Here is a 25,489-nt window from a genome sequence, read left to right on the forward strand (position 1 = left end):
CTTCACTGAATACTATTTATTTTTCCTTTCCCCACCCCAGGTTAGACGTATAATGAAGATCTTTGAACCAGCGGATATACAAACTTGCTAAAGATGTCTGTTCCAAGCCAACACCATTCTATTATTATTAACCCTCCCCCGCCAGAATATATAAATAACAACAGTAGTGGTTGTCAAACAAACCAACTTCAGTACTTACAGAGGGTGGTCATGAAAGCCATGTGGAGACACAACTTTTCCTGGCCGTTTCACCAGCCTGTAGATGCAGCAGCACTGAATCTTCCTGTAAGAACCATTTTGGAATTGGAGTATCAGTATATAAAGTATTACAGGACTTATGAATTGATGTTAGTTTAAAAGAGTTTTTTTCTGATGCAACAGATCATGGAAGGCTACTTTTGTATATGAAGTGCTTTCATTAATCCAAGTCTGCAAGAAAACTGTGGGTTTTTTCTGGTTCATGCTAAATACTGCATCTTTGTTCATTTGCTTTCTGATCTGAGACTGTAGTAAATCAATATTTCTAAGAGATAATAAGAATGCTTAGACAGGCCTCTTGGAGTTTCTGGATGTTGGTATTCTGTCTTGTCTTCTTTCCCCCTCCCTGCTGGTTTAGCCATATCTCTTAACACAGCATATGATGAGTATTTTCTGTTGTCTTTGAGATTTTTATTTTCAATAGGAGGCAGCTAGCCTCTTTCAATGTCAAATACTTTATGATGGGAAAGCAGACCTGATTGACCCTAAAGTCAATAGGCAAATCTGGACCCAGTTTGGTGCATAGAAGTAATTATACTTGTAGTACTTCTTAATTTCAAATCAACTTTGGCATCTTGCTCTGAAGTTTCTAGAGGAATTAAATATCCCTGCAAAAATAGGGAAGAGAGAGATGTGGTATTCTCATCATACCACAGTGGTAGAATATTCTAGGAAATAGAAGGTCTTGATGCTTAAATTCTTGTCCTGTATTGCCTGGTGGGTTTTATTTACATTACAATTTAATTGCAACAAAGTGAATTAATATCATGTCTTGTGACAAATTGTTTTAATTCAGGTATCTTTAGCCTCCAGTTTTGGTTCACCCCCAGCTTTTTCAGTCAAATGAAAACATTGCTTATTCACACAGTGGTATTTCAAATGACCTGGAAGATACTGCTCTTGGTAGAGAAGTAGAAAGGTGTTAAATAAAACCATGGTACATTTCCTTTTTTTTTTCTTTCTTTCTCCTCCAGCTTAAGCAATTTTATTTAGTTCTCTCAAATTGAGAGACTAATTCTACAAAATCATTGGTTCTGTTCAGAGCAGACAAAAGCCTTTATCTGCAACTGTTTCTCATGACAAACTCATTTTGTCAGTTTGTCCAAAAGCACAGACGAAGTGACTATCTTTCTGTGTCTTTTCTTACCCTTTTTCCTTCTTGGAAGGAACTGTCACTTAAGGTTAATATTAAGGGTCATTCAATCAGAGTTGCAAACATTTGCAGCTGGCCTTAGGCCAGTTCTGCCTCTCTGGATTTCGAAGGCAGCCACTTGACTTTCTAAAAGTATATATTAGTTCAACCACTACACAACAACAAGCAAACCTCTGGCTCCATGGCAAAGACAATTAAGGCATTTGCCTCCTTTGCCCCTCTCCTCCATGTGTTAGAAGATGCAGAATGGACAATATTTAATTATTAGCTGTGTTATTTAAAAGTTTTCTTGGTTTTGTTTTGGTAAATTCAACAGTCTGCATTTAGCTTTTTTTTATTTCACTGAAACAGTTTGTTAGCACAGCTTTAGAAGACTCTTGAAGTAGTAGTAACTTCACCCAATTACGATGTATATGTGAATTTGGTGGGGATATTCTTGTTTGGATTTCTTAAATGTGCCAGCAGGGAATTAGCCTCATGCTCTTAATCATAAGGTTTTAGCCATGCTACTGAAATAATCACAATAGTTCACATTCCAGCTGCCTTTCAGTCATTGCCACATCTTCACTAGACTAACCCTGAGAGGAGAGGCAATATAGTCCAGGGGATGAAGTGTTTGATCAGCTACTGTGAAAACTCAGCGGCTTCTTTTTGTCAGTGACTGAGTCTTTGTCAAAGTCTGTCTTCGGCTTCTTTTCCCCCTGTTCTGTAAACTGGAGTGCTACTTAAAGTAAATGGCTTTGAGATAACAAATGAGAAGTACGTATACTTTTCATAAGTACTGCTACTACCAGTATAGCTTTGGATCCTATTGAAATCAATATTCTTTGGGGCTTTGAATGGTGGATCTTATATAAAAGAGCAAGAAGAAAATATGAGGTGAAGAGGTCCTGAACACTTACTTCTGTGGTACCTACGATTATAGTTTTCCTTTAAATAAAATATTCATTCTAACATAAATTGCAAGAGAGGAGAATTGCATTAACTTTCATAACTTGATGTGTCAGAATCTTCATGTCCTAATATTAAAGATATCTGTTGTGTGACCAACTCTTTCAAAACCACAGGATTATTACAGTATTATAAAGAAACCTATGGACTTGAGCACCATTAAAAAGCGTCTGGAACACAATTACTACACAAAAGCTGCAGAATGCATTGAAGACTTTAAAACTATGTTCTTGAACTGCTACATATATAACAAGGTATGTGAAACGCAACCTCTTACCAGTAACCAATTCTATTGAACAATACAAACAAGTTTAAAACAATCAAATAGTTATTAAAGCCTGCACTAAATCAATGTCTTCATGATTTTTTTTGAACTATTTTCTCTGAAAGGTGGGAGGGATTTGTTGCTAGGCTTGACTGAGGGCATGTAAGGGATGTCTAGCCTGCTGTTACAACTAAGTGCATAGTCTTTTCTGCACAAGGATTCCACCTGCAAAACCTCTGGGTTTTAGTTGCAGAGCCCATGAACAGCAAGCACTATGTAACTTCTGTACAAGTTTAAGGCTAGCAACCTTGGCTTGGGTTTAAGGCTAGCCATGCTCTGCTCCTCCAACAAGTTTAACCAACCTAACTTGAAGTATGAGCGTCTCCCTGTGCTTGGATGTTTGTTGGCTCTGTCTTCATACCTTTAAGCTTCAACAGCTTTCTTCAGAACATAGGAATGAATAAAGAGTTACAGATCTACCCCCTTTTCCCTTTGCTGTGGGAAGTACGTGGATATAAAACAAGTAGGACTGTGCAATGGGACAGTGGGAGAAAGAGTATTTCAATAAAGAAGCAACTTGTATTAAAGTGAGTTGGGGGGGGGCAGGGATCGCAAGGACTTGTAGATCCCTCTGGTACTGGTGGCTTCTTTAAATCTATTGGTGTAGGATGCTGTAGACTGTTTATTTTAGAAGGTAGCCCTCCATTACTGCAGCCTCTCCTTTACTCTGAATGTTACTGACTCTATTTTGCAGCCAGGTGATGACATTGTGTTTATGGCCCAAGAACTAGAAAAAGTATTTATGCAGAAAATAGCCCAAATGCCACCAGAAGAAAAATTAGTGATTCTCAACAAAGGAAAGAGAAAAGGAAAGAAGCCAGAAGGTAAGGCCTGTATTATGTGTTGAATTGTCAATATATTAAACAAGCAAAAGCTGGAAACAAGGAATCCTCTGTAGCTTGTCACAAGTCAACCCTGGAGCAGTCAGTGTTCTCCACTCTTCCCAGAACATATCAGACAAATAACAACACTGCTATAAGGCTTTAGCAGATTCAGCGCAACCATAATATTTTCATAGGTACTAGCTAAATTTCCTGTTTTCTACTAATGAAGTGTGTTTAAGACAAGGTAAAAATCAGAATTAACAACTTCATCAGTAGTGTGATAGCATAGCTTCACATGCAAACTTCCAGTAAAATGCAGTGCTCTTGCCCACAAAAAGGATGATTCGGTCAAGACATCTCAAACTTTTGAGGAAATTGCGTAGGAATTGCTTGAAGCAACATTGGGAAGCCTAATTGCAAGTGGCCAGGTGATTAGCTGCAACTTATTACTCATCACTGAGTTCCTATGTCTTTTTAATTGCTCTTACAACCTGTTTCACTTGTACAAAGTACTCGTTTCTACATCTAAGCTCTCAACATTGCCAAAGAACAAATATTTATATTGATAGAACTAAGACTATATAGTGCCTGGAATCACATGTGCATCTCAATGGGTTAACTTGGAGACCTCCAAGGTAGTATTCTAAATTGGCCTGGAGGTACTGCTGTCAGTTGTTGGGGAAATCTTAGCTGTGTTTTGAAAGAGCTGCAACAGTTCTTTACCCTGATACCTGTTAATTATTTGCCTTCTGACAGCCATAGAGCAGTGATGATCTTGGCTAGCTCAGTTCTTACTGGGTCACTTAACAGATGCTCTTGATGCAACTATGCAGCTCTTCAGGGTCTCCTGATGAATTAATTTGCTTCATGTTACTGCTGTTTGTGGTGCAGTGGTCCTTGTTGCTGGTAGTATATGAAACAAGTATTTCTTCAAAATAGTATTACAGTTTGATAGATCTCTGTAGCTTTGTCCTCAAGGTATGTTTGAGGAGCAACATTACCTTTCAGTGATCTGGTAGACAGATATGGAAAAACAGTGGGTTTCTTGGCCCTTTCAAGAATTTTTAGGGGGTTAGGAGGAAGAGCCTACTCGGCTGCCTTCCTGCTCTTACTAGCTTATTTGAGTAAAATCTCAAGCAATTCATTGCCTTGGCAGAATATCTTGATTGAACAGGTAGAAGTGACTCCCAGAAAAGATTTCTGTTGAGAAATGTGTTGGAAGCTGAGTTAGCTTTTTGGTTCTCAAATGATTGCAACAATTTATTGAGATGCTTTCATAACACTATCTTGCTGGTATTAATGCTGTTTAAGTCCCCTCATTCCTTTTGCACGCACAAACATGCAGCTTGTACAAATTTTGAAATGTTCTAAGCACTTCTTCAATTGGATAGTAGAGCACACTGCTATGATCAAGGAAATATTTCTGTCCTGTCTTTGCAGACTTTGGCTCTAGAGACAGACCTATACACACAGCTTATTTCCCTTTAAAAAAAAAAAAAAGCAACTGACTTCCATTTCGGAGAATGTTATGGTGTTTCTCAGTGTTGTGTTATATAAACGAATAGGTGTGAACATTTGTGGGAACTAAACAATCACACAGCTTGAAAAGACATTACTAATCTAACTAGCCAAATCAAATGCAGAAAAACATTGGTCTAAACTGTCCTCAAATCAGCGATGGAGATCTGTAATATGGCTAAGCAATATATGCAGGTCTTAACTATGCTTATGAAACTTGAACTTTCCTGATACAGTTTGATGCACCCTTTGCTGCTTGGTCTTTGTTGTCCTGGTTTTGGCTGGGATAGAGTTAATTTGCTTTCTATTAGCTGGTATGGTGTTATGTTTTGGATTCAGTATGAGAAGAATGTTGATAACACACTGATGTTCCTCAGTTGTTGCTAAGTGTTGTTTAGACTAAGTCAAGGATTTTTCAGTTTCTCATGCCCAGCCAGTAGGAAGGCTGGAGGGGCACAAGAAGTTGGGAGGGGACACAGCCAGGACAGCTGACCCAAACTGGCCAAAGGGGTATTCCATACCATGTGATGTCATGCCAAATATATAAACTGGGAGGAGTTGGCCTGGGGGGGATCACTGCTTGGGAACTAACTGGGCATTGGCTGGCGAGTGGTGAGCAACTACATTGTGCATCACTTGTTTTGTATATTCCAATCCTTTTATTATTGTAATTTTTTTTATTATTATCATCATTATTACTTTCTTCCTTTTTGTCCTATTAAACTGTTCTTATATCAACCCACAAGTTTTATTTCTCCCCCTGCCCCCCCCACCCCGATTCTCTCCCCTATCCTACTGGGTGGGGGGGAAGTGAGTGAGTGACTGCATGGTGCTTGGTTGCTGGCTGGGGTTAAACCACGACGATGCGTATGTAGAAAACAATTTGATTCTCTTGGCAAGAACATTTTTACAATGTACAGATTTTAGTGTGATGTCTCTTTAATCTTCCCCCTGAGGTTAATCCACAGCTTAGTTGAAACCAAATATGCACAACTTGGTACAATATTCTAGCTGAGGTACTAATGGTGCTGAGTAGAGGAAGATACTAATATTGCTGTATGTAACACTGCTCATTTGTATTTATTTGTATAGTTTTGGTGTGGAAGAGTGGTTCTGTTGACAACTGCTCCATTTGATCATGAAAGAAATTACCTGCAACATTTAAGACCTAACTTTAAAACTTTGTTTTAAAATAACCAGAAACACAGCAATCCAACCCTGGGACTTCAAACGAACAAAGTGCAATGCAGAAACAAGCTGAAAGCAATGAGCAGCCTCCAGTGATGACTCAAGAGCTACAGCAGGTTACACTAGCTCCTTTGTCTGCAGCTCAGCTGACTGCTTTAATGCCAGCTGCAGTCCGTATAACAAAAGTAAGTTTCCTCAAATAACTTTCAGAAAGAAAGGTATTGAAATTGCTCCTTCAGGCAGTAATAGCAAAGCCACAGGAGCTATGCTTATTGCAGTATCTTCTCAAAATTTCTATTGTGTTAGAAGTTAGTAAGAGATCTCTATTAAATCTTCTAGGTCTCTGCTAAATAACTGGGACAGTATTAATTCTAGAAACTAAGCAGAAGTTGGGATGACTGCTTGGCACATCTTTTCTTATAAATGTGGTTTTAAAAATGTTGTTCTCAAAGAAACAAAGTGAACTTTAAGATGGTCATTCTTGAAGCATACTACTATACTTCTACAAGCTTCACCTTGATGTAGAAACTGTTCTTTTCTTGAGGTGTAGATAATGGTTTTAGTATTAAAATAAAGCTCTTTCTAAGTCTGCTTAATAACTTCTCATGGTTTTCAACATAAATCAAATGCTTGATTTCCCAAAAATAGCATGTTTGCTTAAATGCTGTGTAACTAGCCTGGAAGGTGTTTGTAGCTCACAAAAGCAAATTCTTGTTAACTGTAATCTGAATTGTATGTGAACATCAGACATTTTCATCAGATAAACACTCTTGTATTGACTTAGTTTTGGTTTTGCTCTTCCAATGAGGAGTAGGGACGTGTGCCAGGCTCTCCTACAGTGTATATTTACACTTTACTGAGAAGTCTGAACAGTGATGACAAAGTGCAAGTTGTACCACTTCCAAACCAAATACCACCCAGGTTAAAGAAAAATAGAGATAAACCTTGTACATAAAGCCCTCAACTAGGCTTAAAATGAATTGCAGTAATGTTTCCCCTTCCAATGGCAGTCATCCTGTGGTAACTTCATAACCTACCAGCTTCTTGGAGTCTTCTCAATTGGCTACAAACTGACCACAACCTGACCTGCAGGTACACCCTGTTCTTTCCTTTACATCTAAGATTGTGTTTGGCGTGATGATCTTGTAATGCCATGTAGGTTTTCAGTCTAAACTTGAGGAAGTGCCACATTCTGCTCTCACTTCAGTAGCTGTAAAAGTTCTGACACTTGTGTGTAGTCTGAAATCTGACCTTTCTCTCACTGTGTTTTAGACTGTAAATACACCTGTATTTTAGACTGTAAAATTTTCTTTTCCTAGGCAAAAAAAGGTGTGAAAAGGAAGGCTGACACTACAACTCCTACTACTTCAATATTCACAGCAAGCAGTGAAGCTTCTACAACATTTAATGAAAGAAAAGCTGTTAAAGCATACAAAGGTGAAAATAAATGTATGATACCAAATAAACTTCAGAAGAGACGCTTGCCAGATTCTCAGCAGTCACCTGAAATTCTTAAAAAGATTCAGTTGCCAGAACAACTAAAACATTGTAATGAAATACTTAAAGAAATGTTTTCAAAGAAACATGCAGCGTATGCATGGCCTTTCTTAAAATCTGATGTTGCATCTTTCTCACTTGGTGAGAACCAAGGGATCACCAAACATCCTACAGACCTGGGAACCATTAAAGTAAGTAGGTTTCAGACAGAATTGGACTACTTGTGTGCTTGCTTGAATAACTTGTGTAATGACTGGATTTTAATAGTGTTAGCTGAAAAGGTGTCATGAAAGCTGCTTCTCCTTTGAAAGAAATAATGGGCATAGAAACCATATACATTTACCTCTCAACAAACTAAGCCACAGCTCACTGAAGAAAGTTTTCTAAGTCTCGTTGTGACTATGTGTGTAGTGGCTAATCTACTTATCTGTTGAACAAGCTAATGTAAGTAGCAAGGGAATTACCATCTTCATGAAGCACTTCCAAGCAGGCTGCATATTATGTATCTTTCAGTCTGTATACACAATGCTGTTGCTAATGCTCTATAAAACAAAATACAATTCTGTAACGTCAACTTCTGCTTCTCTCTGAATCTCATTATCCTTGCTGAAGTGCCCTGGAACATCAACACTGGATATTTATGTGACACCTTTCAGATTTTCTGTGAAAATGAACGCTTCTAGATGGAGTTATGTGGCCAGTGCTTTGTGAACACAAGGCACATCTGTCTGAGGTTGAAGTATTTAGCCATGTTAAGATCCACCTTTTGTGGGGAGGGTTGAATTTCAATAGTCTATTGAATTATGTTGAAAACTGGCTTGCACAATATAATTGTTATTTCCCAATTTCTAGCCCATTACTTTGACTCAAACAATTATGGAATAGGCTTTGTATAAATACCATGCTTAGCATCAAAAACAAGTGCTGAGTACATGCCCAAATAAAGTCACCTGAACATTGTTGTCTGGACCTAGTGCTGAAACTAGTACTACAAAGTCCTTGGAGCAATTACAGCTAGCAAGTCTTTTTACAAGACGAATTCTCTTACTTTGTTAAAGGGACAATGCTGAAATGAGAAGCAGGTCTTTCCATAAAGGTTCTTACAATATTTATTGTCTTGATACAAGCTGAACCTTATACCGGATGTCAAAATTCTTGTTCCTCCTCTTTCTGCCAGTTCATGGTGATGTTCTCTCTCTACCTTTAAGCTCTAAACGTGTGTTAACTTTCTTTTCCTCTAGAAGAAAATGGATAATTTTGAATATAGTGATATACAAGAATTTGCTACTGATGTTAGATTAATGTTCATGAGCTGCTACAAACGTAATTCTCCAGACCATGAAATAGTTGCTATGGCGAGAAAACTTCAGGTGAGTTATCACTTAAGTCAGATTTGAAAAAGAGTAGGACTATGAGATTCCTTTGCAGTAATATCATACCCTGATGTAGCATCTACTAATGTTACCAACTACTGTGTTGCTGTGTAGCTCTAGAAAACAAGCAGCAACTTCATAATGCTTTTAGAAATCTGAAAAACATGCTGATCTCTCTGGTGTTCCCAAACCTAACTCTTTAGGATGTTTTTGAGACGCACTTTGCCAAAGTTCCCGATGAAGCTGTTGCAAGCGTTCCTTTGCCACAGCCTACAAGAGAAATGACAGAAGCTTATTCCAGTGAGAGCAGTAATGATGACTCTTCAGAAGAAAAACCATTCGAAGACTCTGAACAAGAGAGAACAGTGCACCTTGCAAAGCTTCAGGAGCAAGTAAGCATTAGTAGTCAATGTGCATGACTTTTATAATGTCTCTGATAGTGCCACTAAGGCTTAGTACCAAGAATCAGTATTTAAAAGATTCTGTAGTCATTTGCTTTTCTTAATACAGAACTTCATTCCTGTTTGGAAGCACCTGAATAGTGCCTTAGCAAACAAATATGAACTGGTTTTAGTGAATCATTGCTTTAGTACTCTTGCCTACCATTTTTTCCTCAAACTTTTAAAAAATAAAACTGTGTTGCTGTGGTATGATGAGAACATTCAAATACTCTACACATAGCTTAGTGGCATATTCTTCTAACAATGGCATTTCCTTCAAATGGTTAAAGAGCTCTGTTCTTATGCTCAGTCTCTTTTGAGCCACACCAAAGCAAGTCATTAAATTCTACTTCAGAAAGCTCAGTATGAAGTAAAATTGAAGGACTCTCATGCTAATGTGAAGCATGGCTTTGCTTCACTGGTTAAGAGTGGAATGGGTCTTGCTTTTTCTTGAACATAATGCTTTAACCTGCTGCTGCTATATTCATAAACTGTGGGGAAAATTACCATTTGTTCTGCTAGTCAAATGAGGGACAGTTTAGTTTTCAGTATTTGTCAGAGTAGCATCTACAACCTCAATTTATGAATACAGGCATGAGGACAACTGAAAGTCTACAAGAAAGCCTTTGCAATAGTGAAGTATTTCAGTGTGTCTGAATTCTAATTCTCATCATCTGTCCATCTTCCTTCTAATTCCTATGAGGTTTAAACAGATTTACACTAGGTCTTTCTCTGAAGCTGTTAGTACTTCCCAACTAGCCATTTTATATCGCAAAATATCTGGGGTTTATGCGTTGAAGATGCACAAGCCCAGTCCCACTAGCCTAATTCAATAATGCTGTAGAGGTCTAACCTAATAAGGCACTTAAGTGCTTCCCACATGCTTGAAATTAGAGAGGCTGCTGGATACTCCCACAGTGATTTTTTTTTTTTTTTTTTTTAATTCTTCACAGGATGCTAGAAGACATATGCTGTTAGAAATGCCTACATAAAATAAGTAGCCTTACATCTTCTATATCTATAGGCAGTGACTAATCTATAATATAGTAAGATGCTTGGAAAATAAACCTCATTTGGAAAGCAAACTTCCTATTAATATCCACTCAGCTGCTACAAATCTCCTGTGATATTTAAGACCAGTTTATTGTTCCTCCTACACTGCCTAAGATTATCAGATTTTTTTTTTTTTTTTTTTTTTTGCTTTTGATAGCTTAAAGCAGTTCACCAGCAGTTGCGGGCTTTGACAAGAGCATACTTACCTAGACTGAAAAAGAAAAAAGAGAAGGCTAAAAGGGAGAAAAGTAAAAACAAGGAAAAAGCTAAAATAAAAAGCCTGATTCAAAAGAAGAAAAATCTAAAACACAAGAAGAAATCTAAGAAAAAGCTGTCTTTAAACATGTAAGTGTGGGGGACTTGTGTGGGTGTCAAATTATTTTAAAGTGCTGTCACTGCAGTATACTTTTTTTCTTGCAGTCAGTCAAAGAAAACCATGCAGCAGGTCTTGTTGGCACATAAATCAGAAGATGAAGATGGTGCCAAACCTATGAATTATGATGAAAAACGACAGTTGAGTTTGGACATAAATAGGCTCCCTGGAGATAAGCTTGGGAAGGTAGTCCATATAATACAGTCAAGAGAACCTTCACTGAGGAACTCTAACCCTGATGAGATTGAAATAGACTTTGAAACTTTAAAGGCTTCAACACTCAGAGAACTAGAAAAGTATGTGGCAACCTGTTTGAGGAAGAGACCAAGAAAGCAGCGGGGTATGTAGCATAAATGATGCTTTAAAAAAAAAAAAAAAAGATAACCACAAAACAAAAACTAGATTTGTTTTCTGGTTTGCTGCAATGTTAACTTCTGTTTCACATGCAGCTGAAAAAACAACAAAGTCAAAAGAACAACCTAATTCTGAGAGGAAACAAGAGCTAGAGAAGAGACTACTGGATGTCAATGGTCAACTGAACCCAAAGAAGGAGAACTTCAAGTGTAATGTTACTCTTACTTTTATTCATTTGCAACAGAAATAGCTTAAAGTGGCATTCTCCACTTGGACTTATGTACTGTTAGACAGCTGGGGACTTTCTCCTCAGAACAGTTGAGGTCTTAAGCTTCCCATTGCTGGTCTTAAGATTCTTCCTATGTTGAGTGAGCTGGAGTTACAGCAGTAAATTTGATCAGTTACTTGTCCTGTCTAAAACAACTTCCTTATTCTTCACCTAATCCTTTATTACAGGTAAAGATGATAACAGCTTCAGAGCTTAAGGGACACTGAACACCTTCCTTACACTGACATGAAAACATGGTGGGGAGGAGTGTCCCACAGTCTATGTATTTTTTTGAAATTCACTTTTTGTGTCTTAGATTCAAGAATAACAAAATCTAATTATACTTCTTATATTACAGCCTCACTAATATTGTCACACTAGCAAAAATTCTGCATCAGTGACAGGTGTGCTGTGTTGTTCCTAGGCTTAAAGAAGTGCCCTAGGAGAACTAATTCAGTTTTTCAGGCAATAATGTGTTTCAATATCAAAGCCAGAAATTCAGTACATACTTGAGCATATCTACACTTACCAGTGTCAGGGACTGAGAACAGATCAATGCAGCTGATGCAACCAGTAAGTTTGAGTTGTTCCTCATTAAACTAGTGAGTGCTATTATTGCCCTCTATTGGATATCTATATCTATTAAGCAGTTATAAAACCAGTTAGCTGAAATGATAGAAGCAGCCCTGCAAGACACAGGCTTGCATCCAGCATTAGTTCAGCCAACAGTCTTCCTGTCTGGTATACATGATGGCTTGAAACCATCCTAGAAAGAAAAGCTTAAAGAAGCAGCTGAAATCAGTTGTGAAGGATATGTTGCAGGGAGAGGTAGGAGGCAGGCCAGGGAATCTTTAAAACTGGCATCTGGCTTGTTTACAAGGAAGGGCTTAAGCTGGCCCGTAAAGACTTGTGTCCAGGGAAACGGGTATCCATGTAGCTTCTCATTTTCAAAGCTTCTATCAGAGCAACACACTTTGAAAAAGCTTTTTGACTGCAAAATCACTAGAAACAGAGTTAAATCAACCCTGCAGATGCAAAATAGTCAGATGGTGGGGAGGTGGTAAAAGATGACAATTTTGGCTTGGGAAAGAGGAGAGTTGGCTATAGACAAAGACCTCAGCATGCAAGTCTCTCAGCAGCAGCAAGCACAGAAACAGGCTCTTAACTGTGGGAAAATTTATGGGGGAAAATTGGTTGAATTGTGTTTTAAGACAGCACAGTTTTAACCTACTTTAGGGTTGTAAGCTGTGTGATTACAGCTCCTCCTTGGCTATTTCATTCATTCAGCTAGCTTGCTGCTGGTAAATGTTCCTCTATAAAAGTCTCAAATCCACTGCTAAATGGATAGGGGACAAGGAAATGGCAGAAGATCAACTGTTATGTGGGAGAATAGACCTAACAAGGTTGATCCTAGTCTTGTATGCAAAGACTGCTCCACTGCAGGTTGTTCTAAACTCTTTCTTTTTCTCCTGCAGTTGAGAACAACGCTGAGTCCAGTATGGGACCAAGCAGACTAAGCGACAGCAGTAACAGCAGCAGCTCCTTAGACTCTGGCAGCAGTACTAGCAGTGGTTCTGGTTCTAGCTCCTCAGATAGCAGTGACGCTGAATCAGGTCAGAAAGCTTTATTTTGTGTTTGTGTAGGCAAAACATCTGCCTTCTCAGTTAGCATCTACTGTTCCACATGCTTACTAAGGATTTCAGTTACCTCTGTAGGTTTGCTCCATGTTGAAGGCTCAATTCCAGTGCTATTAAATGTCTTAATGCTGAGTTTGTAGGTTAAAAAAAAAAAAACAAAACAAAAAACAAACAAACACTACAACATCCACTCGACTTATCAGTGAAAAACTCCAGGGACCAAAATCAGCTAGCAAGAGGTCTGTGTGTCTAACCTGGAGACTTGACTATTAGGCTATAGCTTACTCCTGTGGTTTCGATTCCTTTTTGAAAGTGTGATTTACTTTATTTTCATCTTCTGGTCTGCAGCATGAAGGGTGCCTTACCTTGTGGGTAAGGCTTAGTCCGTAAGCTGAGGGACCAAAGCGCCAACAGCATTGACTGTAGAGCCAAAGTCCACCATGCTGCTTAAGCTGTCCCAAGCTTGTTCAAGGAACAAGCTGCAGCATCAGGATATCAGAATGTTGTTTCTCTTCGTAGACAGAACTCTTTAGTTTTCTAGGACAGAATAGATCTGCCAAACTGGAGGTGTACAATGTAGATCTCTGTGTGAAGTAATGGTGTAAGGTGAGATGAGTGCTCAACCCTCTGCAGTGTGGGGAAGCAAACACAGTGAAGTTATTGATGGTAGCAAAGGCCTTGATCCTGCAGTAATCTTTGTGGTCTCTTTTTATATCTGGGAGAAGCTTTCTAAACATATCAAGCTGAAGTTAAAGTATTCAAGATAAGAATGTTCCTTTCACTGTGAGGTTTGGCTCTCTACATAAAACTGCAACTCACATCTTGTATGTGTGAATAATGAAACATATGCGAATGACTCTTTTTTTTTTTTTTTTCTTTTTTCCCCCTCTCCTCTATCCCCCTCTTTCTGCCCACCTCGCTGTATTTACAGTTACAGAAACTTGCTCAAAACAGACTGGAGCCATGCAGAACTGTCCAACTTCTATGGAAAAGCCTAAGGTAAACTGATTGGAATGGATACAACATTTTTGCCCTAAAGTTATTTGTTACATACAATGGTACTGGAAATGACACAGTTTTATCAGGAAATAATGAATACGGCTTGAATGCTACTTGTTTTGTAGGATTGATTTACATGGAGATGTAAAATCTGCTGTTTGTTAAGAGTAGCTTATGTATCTGTATAGAAACTGATGTACTGGGAGAACTCCTTAGGCTTTTACCTCTTAAAATCATTGTGAAAATTCCATGTTGGGTGGAGGAGAAAGGAAAAGAGGGGAAGAATGCTCCACACACCCCACCCCTCTACCCCACCCACCCCCAAAAAAGGAAAATTCTCTCCAACTTGATCTCAGAGTATAGAATTGACCTAATAAACAGTGTGTACCCCACTTAAATATTTTTTATCTATGAATAACCTCACTTCTACACCTGAAAATAAATAAATTGTACAATATACTAGTCATTTTTGGGGTATTTTATATTACTTATTACTATGGTATTACTATGAGAAACAGCAGTTTTTATGTAGAAATAATTTTTAATGCCTCCAAGACTGAATTGCTCTATTCCTGTATATACAGTGGGTGTTAATTTTTGTCAGGGTTAGGACCCTTTCACAATTTCCCTTGAAGCTACCAGAGATAGAGACCTTGCATTTCAAATCAAGATCACAGCAAAGCCTTCATTCTTCTTACAATAGACTAGCTTTCACTTAAAGTGCTTAGCTGGATACAGGAAACCAGGCTGCAAACTTATTCAGCTGCTCCTTCTGCATCTTCATAAGCAAAGACTGAGGGGAGGAATTATGCAACACCCTTTTGTTTGTTTAAAATGTGCAGCCTCTGCAGTGACAGAATGACAGCAATAAACTTGAGAAAACAGGATATGGGAATTAAGCTTCGGCTTGGTTATAACAGCCCCAACCGACTTTCTGAGTAGCAGCAAACATCATACTTCAAATCCTCACATTACATTTTGTTCTTATGGGTCTTCTGTATCTGTCAGACCAAGGCAGTCCACTTTACCTCATGTGTTTTTGTCATCTAAACTCTCAGAAAATGCTAGGCTAGTATTGCAATACAAGGGGGTAGGGGATCAAACAGCTATAAAAATTAAGATTTGGCTGTATTAACTACGGCAATCTATTTCTAGAGAATACCGCTGTGTTTACAGAGGACATCCTGCAATGCTGTTCTGCAAGCACAGCCCTCACCTCTTACTAGTAGCTTGCAAAATCGTGGATCATCTGAACTCCAGAAGCCACCTCCCAATGTACTGCAGAGGCTCCAGCCTTTACAGAATAGATCATTTAAACCACCAGAACAAAATGCCCCATCTCCCTCAGGTAACATCTTTATGGCAAAAATCATGGCTATATTTGACTGCTGAAGGAAGAGATGGCAGGACTAATGTTTGTATTGCCCAATAAGTTTATCTTGGGGTTTTGGAGGTTATCAAGTGGGTAATAGAAAAAGTTCTTGCAGAGTATGGATTATAAAGAGCATGATGTAAATACAAGTGTGGCAGCACTGAGGATTGGCTAGGATTTCAGATTACTGGGGCACTTGTGGTGGGGCAGAATAGTATTAAAACAGGAAGTATTCGTGCCTCCGTCTGATGAGATGGAAAATGATACCTTAATGAATCTAGGGTTACAGGAAGTGCTGAACACCTTAAGGCAGGAATTAGGTGCTTAAACCCATCACCACCACTCAAGTTCATGTTGGAAATCCCTATTAGCTGAATTTAAGGCTTAGTGCCATAGGCCCTCTGAATTGATTGCTGTTGTCTAGACATATCAAATATTAACTTGCTTAGAAACTTGATCCAAGCAGCTATTCTTTTCCCTCCCTCACTTCAAAAGGTCTAATAGCTTCAGACACTTCTGAGTTTTTGGTAAAAGACAACTTGAGCTGCTAGCTGATTAACTCAAATCAATTAAACACTAATTAAAAATTACTGTCTCAAATCATACAGCTAGGATACATATCTTCATATCCAGTTAGTCCACAGATCTAAACAGTGACCTAATTTTGAGATGTAGGACTGCACTTTGCATGTTAGGGGAAAACATACACTACTCCTTTCTCAGGTATAATCTCAGCTGTATCTGCTCTGCATGGTGCTCCAGACCAGCAAACTCCTCAGAGTACTCCAAGGACAAATCAGTCTTCTGTCAGCCAGTGCACACGTGCTTTTCCAGAGGTGAATACATGCTTCTCTCCAATGCATTAATTTCAAATAACTTGTTTAAAGCATGTTCTTATTCCTTTAAATAAGATTCCAGGCTTGAATTTGATGCAATGAAGGCCACCTAACTTTTGTTGCGAACCTTATCTAAAACCCCACTAACAAAGTGATTCTTATTCTTTAATAGGGTGTTAATTCATTGACTGTTGTCTGCAACACAAAACAAAAGAGTTTGGCTGATCAATGTATCAAGTTCATAATGTACTATACAGTTTACTTTATTTCTTTTTGGTGCTACAGCCTAAACTTAAGTAATTCTTGCACACTTCCAGGTTAAAAGCCCACCCTGTAAACCTACAGTTTCACAAAAGAAATGGGCAGCTTATATCATATATTCCTGTTTTCTAGAAGTATCAATCTCATAGGCTTAGTAATACTCTGAAGACTCTAGGGGCTATCCTGGAAAAGTGTGTTACTTTTTCTTCCTATTCCTAAAGCCATGGAAACTGCGGCTTTCAGGGTCAGAGATGAAGTTGTGAAATATTTAGTCACTGTTGATTTCTGTCTTGCTGTGTTCTTGGAGAGTATCCTGGTTAGAAGGGCCTCTGTGTTACAAAGGAAGCTATTCATGTGACTGCAGCAGCATGATCTCTTCCATCTTAAGATGTTTAACTATCTTTCTCAACATGGCTTCAAACATAGCTGCTTTAGCCAGGTTTTAATAACTTTTATTTTTTTAAATGGATAGAAATTACCTCTATGAGCACAAGAACGTGTTTTGCAAGAATGGAAGAAAAGCAACTCCCCCTTTCCCAGTTGCGTCCACTATCCAAGGCAGCAAGTAGCATATGTTATGAGACTCAGGTTTGTGCAACAGTTTCCCTTGTTCAAGGGGATTACTACACAATCTTGCACAGAGAAAAACTACCACTGAACTGAAGTAATACAGCTGCCCTTCACCCTGATCCATAAGCTAGAGTGAAGCAACTGGCTTTACAACAGTCAAAGCCAACTTCTATTATGTTGTACCATGTTAAGGGTTAAAGAACTTGTATCAGTTTCTCATACTCCACCCGCTCTATCACTTGGGATCTCTGAGCAGTTCGTGTGCTAAATTCAAAGTGTTAATGTAAGAACTTGCTTTGACTACCATAGTATGAATGAAATCTAATTCTGCCCTCGTGTTTACAGAAGCTAGAGCTGCAACAATTTACTGCTCTAAGCTTTTAAATCTTTAATCCTGTTGCTGTATAATAAAAATCTAAGTATTTAGCACTTCAGAATGTATTCTGAAGTCTAACTTGTCTTCTAGGTATCCAATGCAACTTCCCAGGTTGACAGTGCTGATTGGAGTAAACAAGCTGAGAAAACAATACCTCTAGACAAATCAAATAAACTTCAGAACAAGGCCAGTGAGAGAACTGCTGATTCAATATCCATAAGTCAAGGACAGAGTATGTATTGTCATAATAAAAACTGTAACCGATATCAGGGGTGCAAAGTTAAAAATGTATAAGAACCTGGTTTAAAGAAATAAAATGCTGAACACTTGTACGTTAATAAGTTTGCAGAATAATGGAGGGGGTGCAGTTTTCCCTTGCTCTTTCTTTTTCTTTTTGGTTTGCTGCTTTAAAAAAAAAAAAGTTAAATGAATGCTTGGTTCTTGTTCTGTGTTAAGATATCTAAACCATATGACTTTGATTTAAGAACTTGGCTTTCTGAATTTAGTACTAGGGATAAGTAACCCGGTCTTCCAGGAAATCTGAGAGAACCGATGCTCTGATCTGTCGAACTTCACTGGCCTTTAGCCTGTCTTCTACTGAAGCTTCATGGAGTTCTTTTCCCAGGGCACTTTGTGTGTATTTTGAGTTACCATCTCCAGCTCTTGGTGACAAGGATCTGACAGTAAAGCAATGTCAAACATGCCTTCACCATGGAACAAACTTGCAATTATTACAAGAACACAGGTTCTCTGAAAGCTGCATTCCATATAGAGATGCATCAGACTTCATACATATCTCAGATAAAGAATTCTGAACTGGACACTGAACATCTGTGCTGAGAGCCTAGTGTTACCAGACATGATCATTTTGGTTCCTCTGCTACTCTTTCCTCTCTAGACTATCTGTATAGGCTTGAACAGGGGAGGGAACAAGCTTCTGAAAACTTGATGAAAATAAAAGGCACAGCCTTATTACTGATGAACTCTTTAATTGTTGCCAAAGAATAACTCTGAGTTCTTGAGTTGTATTAAAGCAGCTCTAAAAATGGAGATTTAATTCTCCAAGATGTTTTACTCAGTATTTTCATGGTCTTAACACACCTATCCATATACCTACTGACCCCTTTTGTTTAGATTTGTAGCAGCTGGAGCTGGTACATGGGTTCCATGGATTCAGCTAATGATCTTCACTTATAAAGTGTTGAGACTGCCTAAAACTTGAATTCCTGTCCTGTATACTGCGTGACTGTAACTATCAAGATCCTGGTGTTATCTTAATATGTTAAAGGGCTGGGAAATCGAGCAGGAATAAATCAAGCTCACTGTTCTAATATTCATAGGAAAAAAGCATAGCCAAAATTTTTGAGAAAGCTTGCTCCCTTCCACACTTAATTGTTTACTGCTTAGTCTTTATTCCTCTTAAATTTCTATTCCTAATCCTCATTTAAGTTGTACTGTATCTATCTCTTCCCCTTTTTCAAGAGACAGTTGTGTGGACAGTTGTAGAGGACCTCCCATGTTTAATACAGGAACTATCCAGTAATGAGACTCTGCCTTTGAGTACACTTGAACTTCACCATTATGTTGCATAACAGAGCTTATAATGCTGTTATGTGAGTGTAGTTATCTGCCCCCTTCCATAATACAGTGGTGTTTAACTGTTCCTGCAATGATACATGCCCCAGCTGTGTTCAGTGTTGGTATCTTAGCCTTTCCGCTATTAACTCCTGTAGAAAACTAGGAGGTGGAGGGGGGGGGAAGACACGATTTTCGCTTTTGTTTTTTTTTGAACAACAAAAACTTTGCTAATCTGGAACTGTTGTAGGGCATGTAATCTATTGATAGAAAAGTGTAGAGAGTGCTCAGTACTGTATGTGTCTACTTAGATCAAACCAAGGAAACTCATTTTAGAATTGGATGTTTACAGCAACTTGTTGAATTTTGTAGAGAATCCCACAGTCTCAGGCATTTCTGTGAGGTTACTTACATCTTCAAAGCGAGTTCTTGACTTTAGGCTTGTGACACCTCCGATGGTATGGGTGTAGGCTTGGTGTATCGCTGAATTCAGTGGTGGCTTGCTAAGAATCTTAACTTACAAAACCAGTAACCACAAGTTTCCCTTCAGATTAAAAAGCAGTGTCTTTCAATGAGAGGTTCTGTGAAGGCTGGTATTGCTGCAAATAGCTCTAAAATGCACGTTTCAAAGCCCATGGCTGCAAATGCTTTTGATGCAGCCTCACGTTCCTGTGTTATATCTAGAGCTTTAAGACAGACATGACTATAAACTTAAATTCATCTTAAGTTTGCTTCAGGTAGATCTTCTTGGTGGGTATAACAGGTTGATCGAATTGATCTTAACAATGGGGTTAGACATTTCTGGGTATGTGAAACTCTTGCTTTTTTTGGGCGGTGGGGTGGGGGGTATTCAGTGCTCAAGACTGTCAAGTTTCTTATGTGAAAATTCAAGCTGCCTGTATGACAAAAAAATGATTGATGAAAGAAAGATGACTTGTATTGAGGGATATCTTAATACACTAGTTCTCTATTCTGGAGGAGAACAAGTCTCTGGTAACAGAATTTGTTCTAGGTAGACTTTGCTTAACTGGACCTGGAATCCACAAGAATGGAAATATCAGGATTTGGAACACTCTTCAATTGTACTTGAGAGACTTCAGAGATCTTTATTTTATTCCACTGTATAGTAAAAACTCTCCTGCTCACTTGCAATTATACCATCTCACAGGCACTGCAAGGGAGCATAGGGTAAAGGCCAGGCACTGTTCTTGTCTTGACTTTTGGAGGCTGTGAGGTCTTTCTGAAAACACCTTTTAAGACAAACTGGCTGGGGGTTTGATGCTCTGCCTTCAGCATTCTAGATTCAAACATCCAAAAGCTTCATCCTTAGCATAAAAAAAAAAAGTTATCTTGAGTTTCTTATTAAACATTCACTTAAAATAAATACTGAAACATCTCAAACTGCAGTAGAGGATCATTGGTGAATGATATAAAATATCTGTGTTGTTTATATGGGGTTCTAAAATAGTGGCTTTTCCCGAGTATACCTAAATTTTCACCCCAGAAGCTCTTTAGAAAAGGAATATAACAAAGTAGTACATAAAATTAAAGAAAAAACCCAAACCACAACCTACCCTACAATACATGGCTTTTGTTAACCATGTGGTATTCTGGCCCATCCCTAGTATTACAAAAGTCTATTTTCAGGCTTACCATAATGACTGTAGGATATTTTATCTGTTCCTGCATTTAAAAAGTTTTTTGAAGTCTTAAAAGGTTTGGGGGAAGCGTTTTTCATGCAGAGTAGCATGGATCTTCTACAGTAACACAGCGTATCAGAACTGTTAATCTGAAGTTAGTATTCTCAAAATAGCACTTCTGCTTTGTCTGTGTAAGTGTTGGGGACTTTTTCCCTCACAAGTAATAAAGAGGTAACAGCATGGAGTATTCATGCATCCTGTAGGCGACTGGAAATGTGATGACTAGCCCTTACTGGCTGACCTATCTGCTTTTTTTAAAAAACAAACAAACAAAACCAACAAAAAAGGAAATAGGCTGGAGAGCTTTAGGCAAAATGAGTTTACATGATGAATGTGGTACTCTTAAATAAGGCTGGAATCAAAATGAAAGAGGGCTGGGTGGGGAGGGGACAGGAGGTGAGAAACTGGCAAGGTGCTGTGTTGAGACTTTCTCACAAAACTTTTTGGGCATTCTGCTGGGACCGCTCCTAGAACTAACCAGGAGTTAATTTCTCATCTGTAGTTGAGCTTAACCATTCCTTTCTCTGCCCCAAACTGGAGGGAAGTGGTCCATTTCAATTTAAGCTTAGGAAATGTTTGGGAGCATTTCTGTCTTTCTGAACTAAATAGTAAGAAAAAACTGTAGTGTAAATTCTTAAGTCAATTTCTAGAATGACTAAATTTTTATCACTTTAATTTGAGGAAACATAGTCCATAAAATCAACACGAGCAAAAAATCTTTTTTATTCTTCCATCAGGTCATCGTACACCTAATGATAAACCTAATGATAAAAACATGCTAAAGCTAAATTCCAAAATTCTTCCAAGACAGGTAAGTGTTGCTCAAGTCCTATTTGAGAAGAGCTTGAGTATACTTACTAGGATCAGTAATTCCTTGTCCTGGGATCTTCTCTGAAAATCTGGTCTTTGATGATGCAAATATTTAGTGTCTGATAGGTCTTGGGCATTGTTATAACCTGTGCAGATTTATCTCATTTCTAGTACTAAAAAACAAACAAACAAAAATCTATGGGCTTTGATCATTTCAGAAGGTAAATGATATAAGATTAAGTTAAAAATAACATATTCATATTTTCATAAAAAATATGGGTTATGTTATTCAATACTTAAACAAGGATCTAGAGTTCCTTCATTTGGTTTTAATATTCAAGCTATTAGTGTGCTTTCCTTTGCTGATCAAGTAACAAAAATAAGACTAGTGTGGAATATAGCCTTGGGTACTATTGAAAAACCTGTTCTGAAAAAAGGATGGTGCACTTTTGATGACATTATCACAATCGGTAAATAATCTGGAAGGTTTTATGGAAGTTAAGCAAAATATTTCCCAGCATACAACAGGTTATCTTAAATGGAGGAATAGAGGAATTTTCTTACCTATTATTTAAATTATTCTGTGGTGATCAGCTATTCGAAAACATCAGATCGGAATTACTAGTCTACGTAATTAATCGTGTCAGCCTCCCAACCTGAAAAGTTTGTATATAGTCTGTTGAATTAAAATATTCTTAGGATTTTTCTTTAGGCACTTAGCTTTCAGAAAGCTATTAACTAACTTATTGAATTCAATTCCAAATATATCTTTCCTTCATAAACATGTGACCACCTACTAGAAGCAATACTTCTTAAGAATATTTAAGAATACCGTGTTTATGCTGTTTTACACTGTGAAGAAAATGCCATGGGGGGGAGAAAACACAGATACTTAAAAGAGACAAAATCCACAAGGCTAACACAAAACTATTGTTATGTAAGGATTATGTATAGAAATGAGATGGATGTTCTCTGTATTAAAATATTGTCAATGGACCTTGCATAAGCTCAGTCTTGTGAATTCATATGTTCTGTAGTTAAAAAATGGAGAGGTAGACATAAAGGTTTGGGTAAGAATAGCTACAAATGCTAATGATTTTTAGCGTGTTGCTAAAGAATCTCAAAGTTGATGAGAACACATATTGAAGTCTGCTTAGATTGCTGTATTTGCACTAATATTCTGCCAAAGTAAGGATATTTTGTTGTAGGTATTCCCAAATAGGTCCAGTCAAAGCAGCATTGTGCTAATATAAGAGCTAAGCAGATAATGGATGATTAGTAGTTGTATTTTTGCCTCTTCCATGTTTTCCTTTTTCTAATAACTTCAGGATACAGGATTTAAGAATATAGATTCCTGGGTAAGCTTATGTAAAACAATGATGCTTCCAGCTCCAATAAAAACATCTGCTGAGAGTTTCAAACAGTTCAGGAAAGCAGCATTAAAGAAAAAGAGTGGGCAAGCACAGGAGTTAAAAAGGCCTCTGGTGCAAGCTGAGAGGGAAATGCACAACCTTCCTCAAGAAAAAGAGAGGTTTGTAACCACGTATGTTTAAATATTATTCTATTTTTTGCTTGTATGGTACTGGGTTATTCAGCCTATGGGCTTAGTTATTCAGCAACAAGTGGTTTGCATTAAGTAATTGCCATGTGTCAGCTGAAAGGGGGAGCTGTACCACTCTAAGCACAACTGCACATCCAAAATGCACGAAGTGGCTTTTTCCCTTGCAAATCAGTTTAATTTCAGCAGTCAAAGAAACTCCTCGGGTACTTTTTCTTTTTCTTTTTTTTCTTTTTCTTTTTTTTTTTTTTTGCCCCTGGAGCACTCAATTCCTCTGGTCATGACCAGAATTCACACCTGTCCTCGGTATCTTACTTCCGTATACCTGTAGCCAGGAAAATCCCTATCTTATTGGTATCGTAAGGGGAAGCAGGATAATCCAGTCTTCAAGAACTTGGTGTTCACATAGCTAAAGTAGTTCCAGTATGCACCACTTCAGACAGCAGAATTCTTTGCATTGCTATAGAAAAATATATTCAATAGGCTACTGCTGTAGTATTCTTCCCTGGTTTTTTGCAACCACTGTTTTAGTGAGTGCATACATATGTATCCCAGTCTGAGGTCTATTAATATGCTGAGTAGGATAACTGACTACCTACTAATTACTGCATTGCAGTTATATCCTAGATTGCTGTTTGCCACCTTTTTGAAACTCCTGCTTCCTGTAATATTTCCCACTTCAGGAGTCTTAAGTTTTTTTCTTGTCTGTTTGACCCAGTGAAAGATAAGCGTGAGCTGGTTCTTAAATTCTCCTGCTCCTGCCCATTGCTGGCTGTATTAGAATAGGTCACTTGTTTGGAGTGTATTATTTTAATAAACAGAGCATTTGAGAGACTTAAGAGTACACTCCTTGTTCAGAATGCATAGTGAGCAGTCCAGGCACCTTCAGCTACTACAGGTTTCCAAGAGGAGGGAAACCAGGCATGTAGCTCTATGGAATAAGACATTACAGATGCTTGCCTGAAGTAAGTGAGCTCTACCTTAAATAACTAGTTGAAGAGGAGTAAGGAGAAGCAAAACATCAGGGGGCAAGAAAGTAACAAAAAATCAAGCATGTATGTCTTTCAAAGAAAGTGCATGTAAGTTTTGTGTAGCATATATGTAAGTCCTGTGTGCATATAGATTGGAAATGGAACACAGGAAACCTTAACTTACTGCAGCCCAACAAGTGCGTGCACATACCTCTTGCAAAGGGAAATTATTGTGAATCAACATGTAAAACAGAACCACAGTTTGAATGCTATGCACTGATTTAAATTATTTGCAGAACTCCTGTTCAGGTGCAAAGGCTTGTTATGAAGAAAAAGAAACAACTTTCATCCTATACCAATCTCTTTTCCTGTCTTTAAAGGGGCCATGAAGGCACAGGATTGGATGCCATAGCAGTGACAGACTGTGAGCCCCAAAAAGAAGGGCATAAGAGCAAACAACTGCCTGAAGCTCAACAAGGTACTCTTGTTCAAGACCGTAATTTGGCTAGAAAAATGGAACAAGAACGCAGGAGGAGAGAAGCAGTAAGTTGCTGACTCTTGCCAGCTGATTTTGTTTCAACTTCAGTAGAGAATAAAAAATGTTAGTTCAGGTCCTTATTTTAAAGGAATATAAAAAAGACTATCTGCTTGGTCCTATTACTCCCCTAAGCTTAGAATAATTGTGTGGTAAAATGAAGTTTTAAAGAGGAGTCCCTGCCCTCTGAATAATTTCAAACCTCAAGCCTTGCAAGCTGTCTATTCTCTTGAATATATTCCGTGTCAACAAATGGTAGTCATACTGTTCTGGTCTGAAGTATCAAAACTGAGCCTTTTCAAAACTAACTTACTGGCTTTATTGGTGTAGGTAATGAAAGTTTTTTAACTGCTACTTTTTTTTTTAGATTAAACATTTTTTTTAAATTCATAATATTGTATAACGGAATGTGAGAACTGCAGTATGCGATAATGCTAGATTCAGATAAGGTCTACTGAAGCTTTTGTCCTGTTCAGCTCTTTTCAGAGGATTTCAACAACATGTGCAAACTTGTAATAACAGAGGAAGCGTACACTTTTGGGGAAGAAGCTTTGTAGTTTTTTCTTAAATCTTTAAATATTTGACCTGCATAGTATTCATTAATGTCTGATTGCTCTGAAAATACACTAATTTGCTTTCTTGCAGATGGCTTGTATAATTGATATGAATCTGCAGAGTGATATTATGGCATCTTTTGAAGAATATCTTGAGTGA

At 38.0% G+C, this 25,489-nt stretch overlaps 1 protein-coding gene across 1 annotated transcript; it reads left to right on the top strand.

Annotated features, from left to right (window-relative positions):
- Positions 1-93: 93 nt before the first annotated feature.
- On the top strand, positions 94-25,489 carry BRDT (bromodomain, testis-specific). Its single transcript, XM_010582752.1, has 17 exons — positions 94-285; positions 2,479-2,616; positions 3,382-3,511; positions 6,230-6,402; positions 7,537-7,905; positions 8,956-9,084; positions 9,291-9,479; positions 10,738-10,925; positions 11,001-11,293; positions 11,403-11,516; positions 13,051-13,188; positions 16,307-16,419; positions 17,717-17,858; positions 21,639-21,712; positions 23,040-23,188; positions 24,621-24,783; positions 25,421-25,489. The coding sequence occupies exons 1-17, from the start codon at positions 94-96 to the stop codon at positions 25,487-25,489; spliced, it is 2,763 nt and encodes a 920-aa protein (XP_010581054.1).

This window comes from Haliaeetus leucocephalus, unplaced genomic scaffold (genome assembly GCF_000737465.1).
Source record: "Haliaeetus leucocephalus isolate CR32 unplaced genomic scaffold, Haliaeetus_leucocephalus-4.0 Scaffold848, whole genome shotgun sequence".
NCBI classification, from domain to species: domain Eukaryota; kingdom Metazoa; phylum Chordata; class Aves; order Accipitriformes; family Accipitridae; genus Haliaeetus; species Haliaeetus leucocephalus.

Coding starts and splice junctions, on each gene's coding strand:
- BRDT (XM_010582752.1), top strand. CDS start 94: ATGTCTGTTCCAAGCCAACACCATTCTATTATTATTAACCCTCCCCCG. Junction 10,926..11,000: donor AAAAAGCTGTCTTTAAACAT/GTAAGTGTGGGG, acceptor TTTTTCTTGCAG/TCAGTCAAAGAAAACCATGC. Junction 11,517..13,050: donor AAAGAAGGAGAACTTCAAGT/GTAATGTTACTC, acceptor TTTCTCCTGCAG/TTGAGAACAACGCTGAGTCC.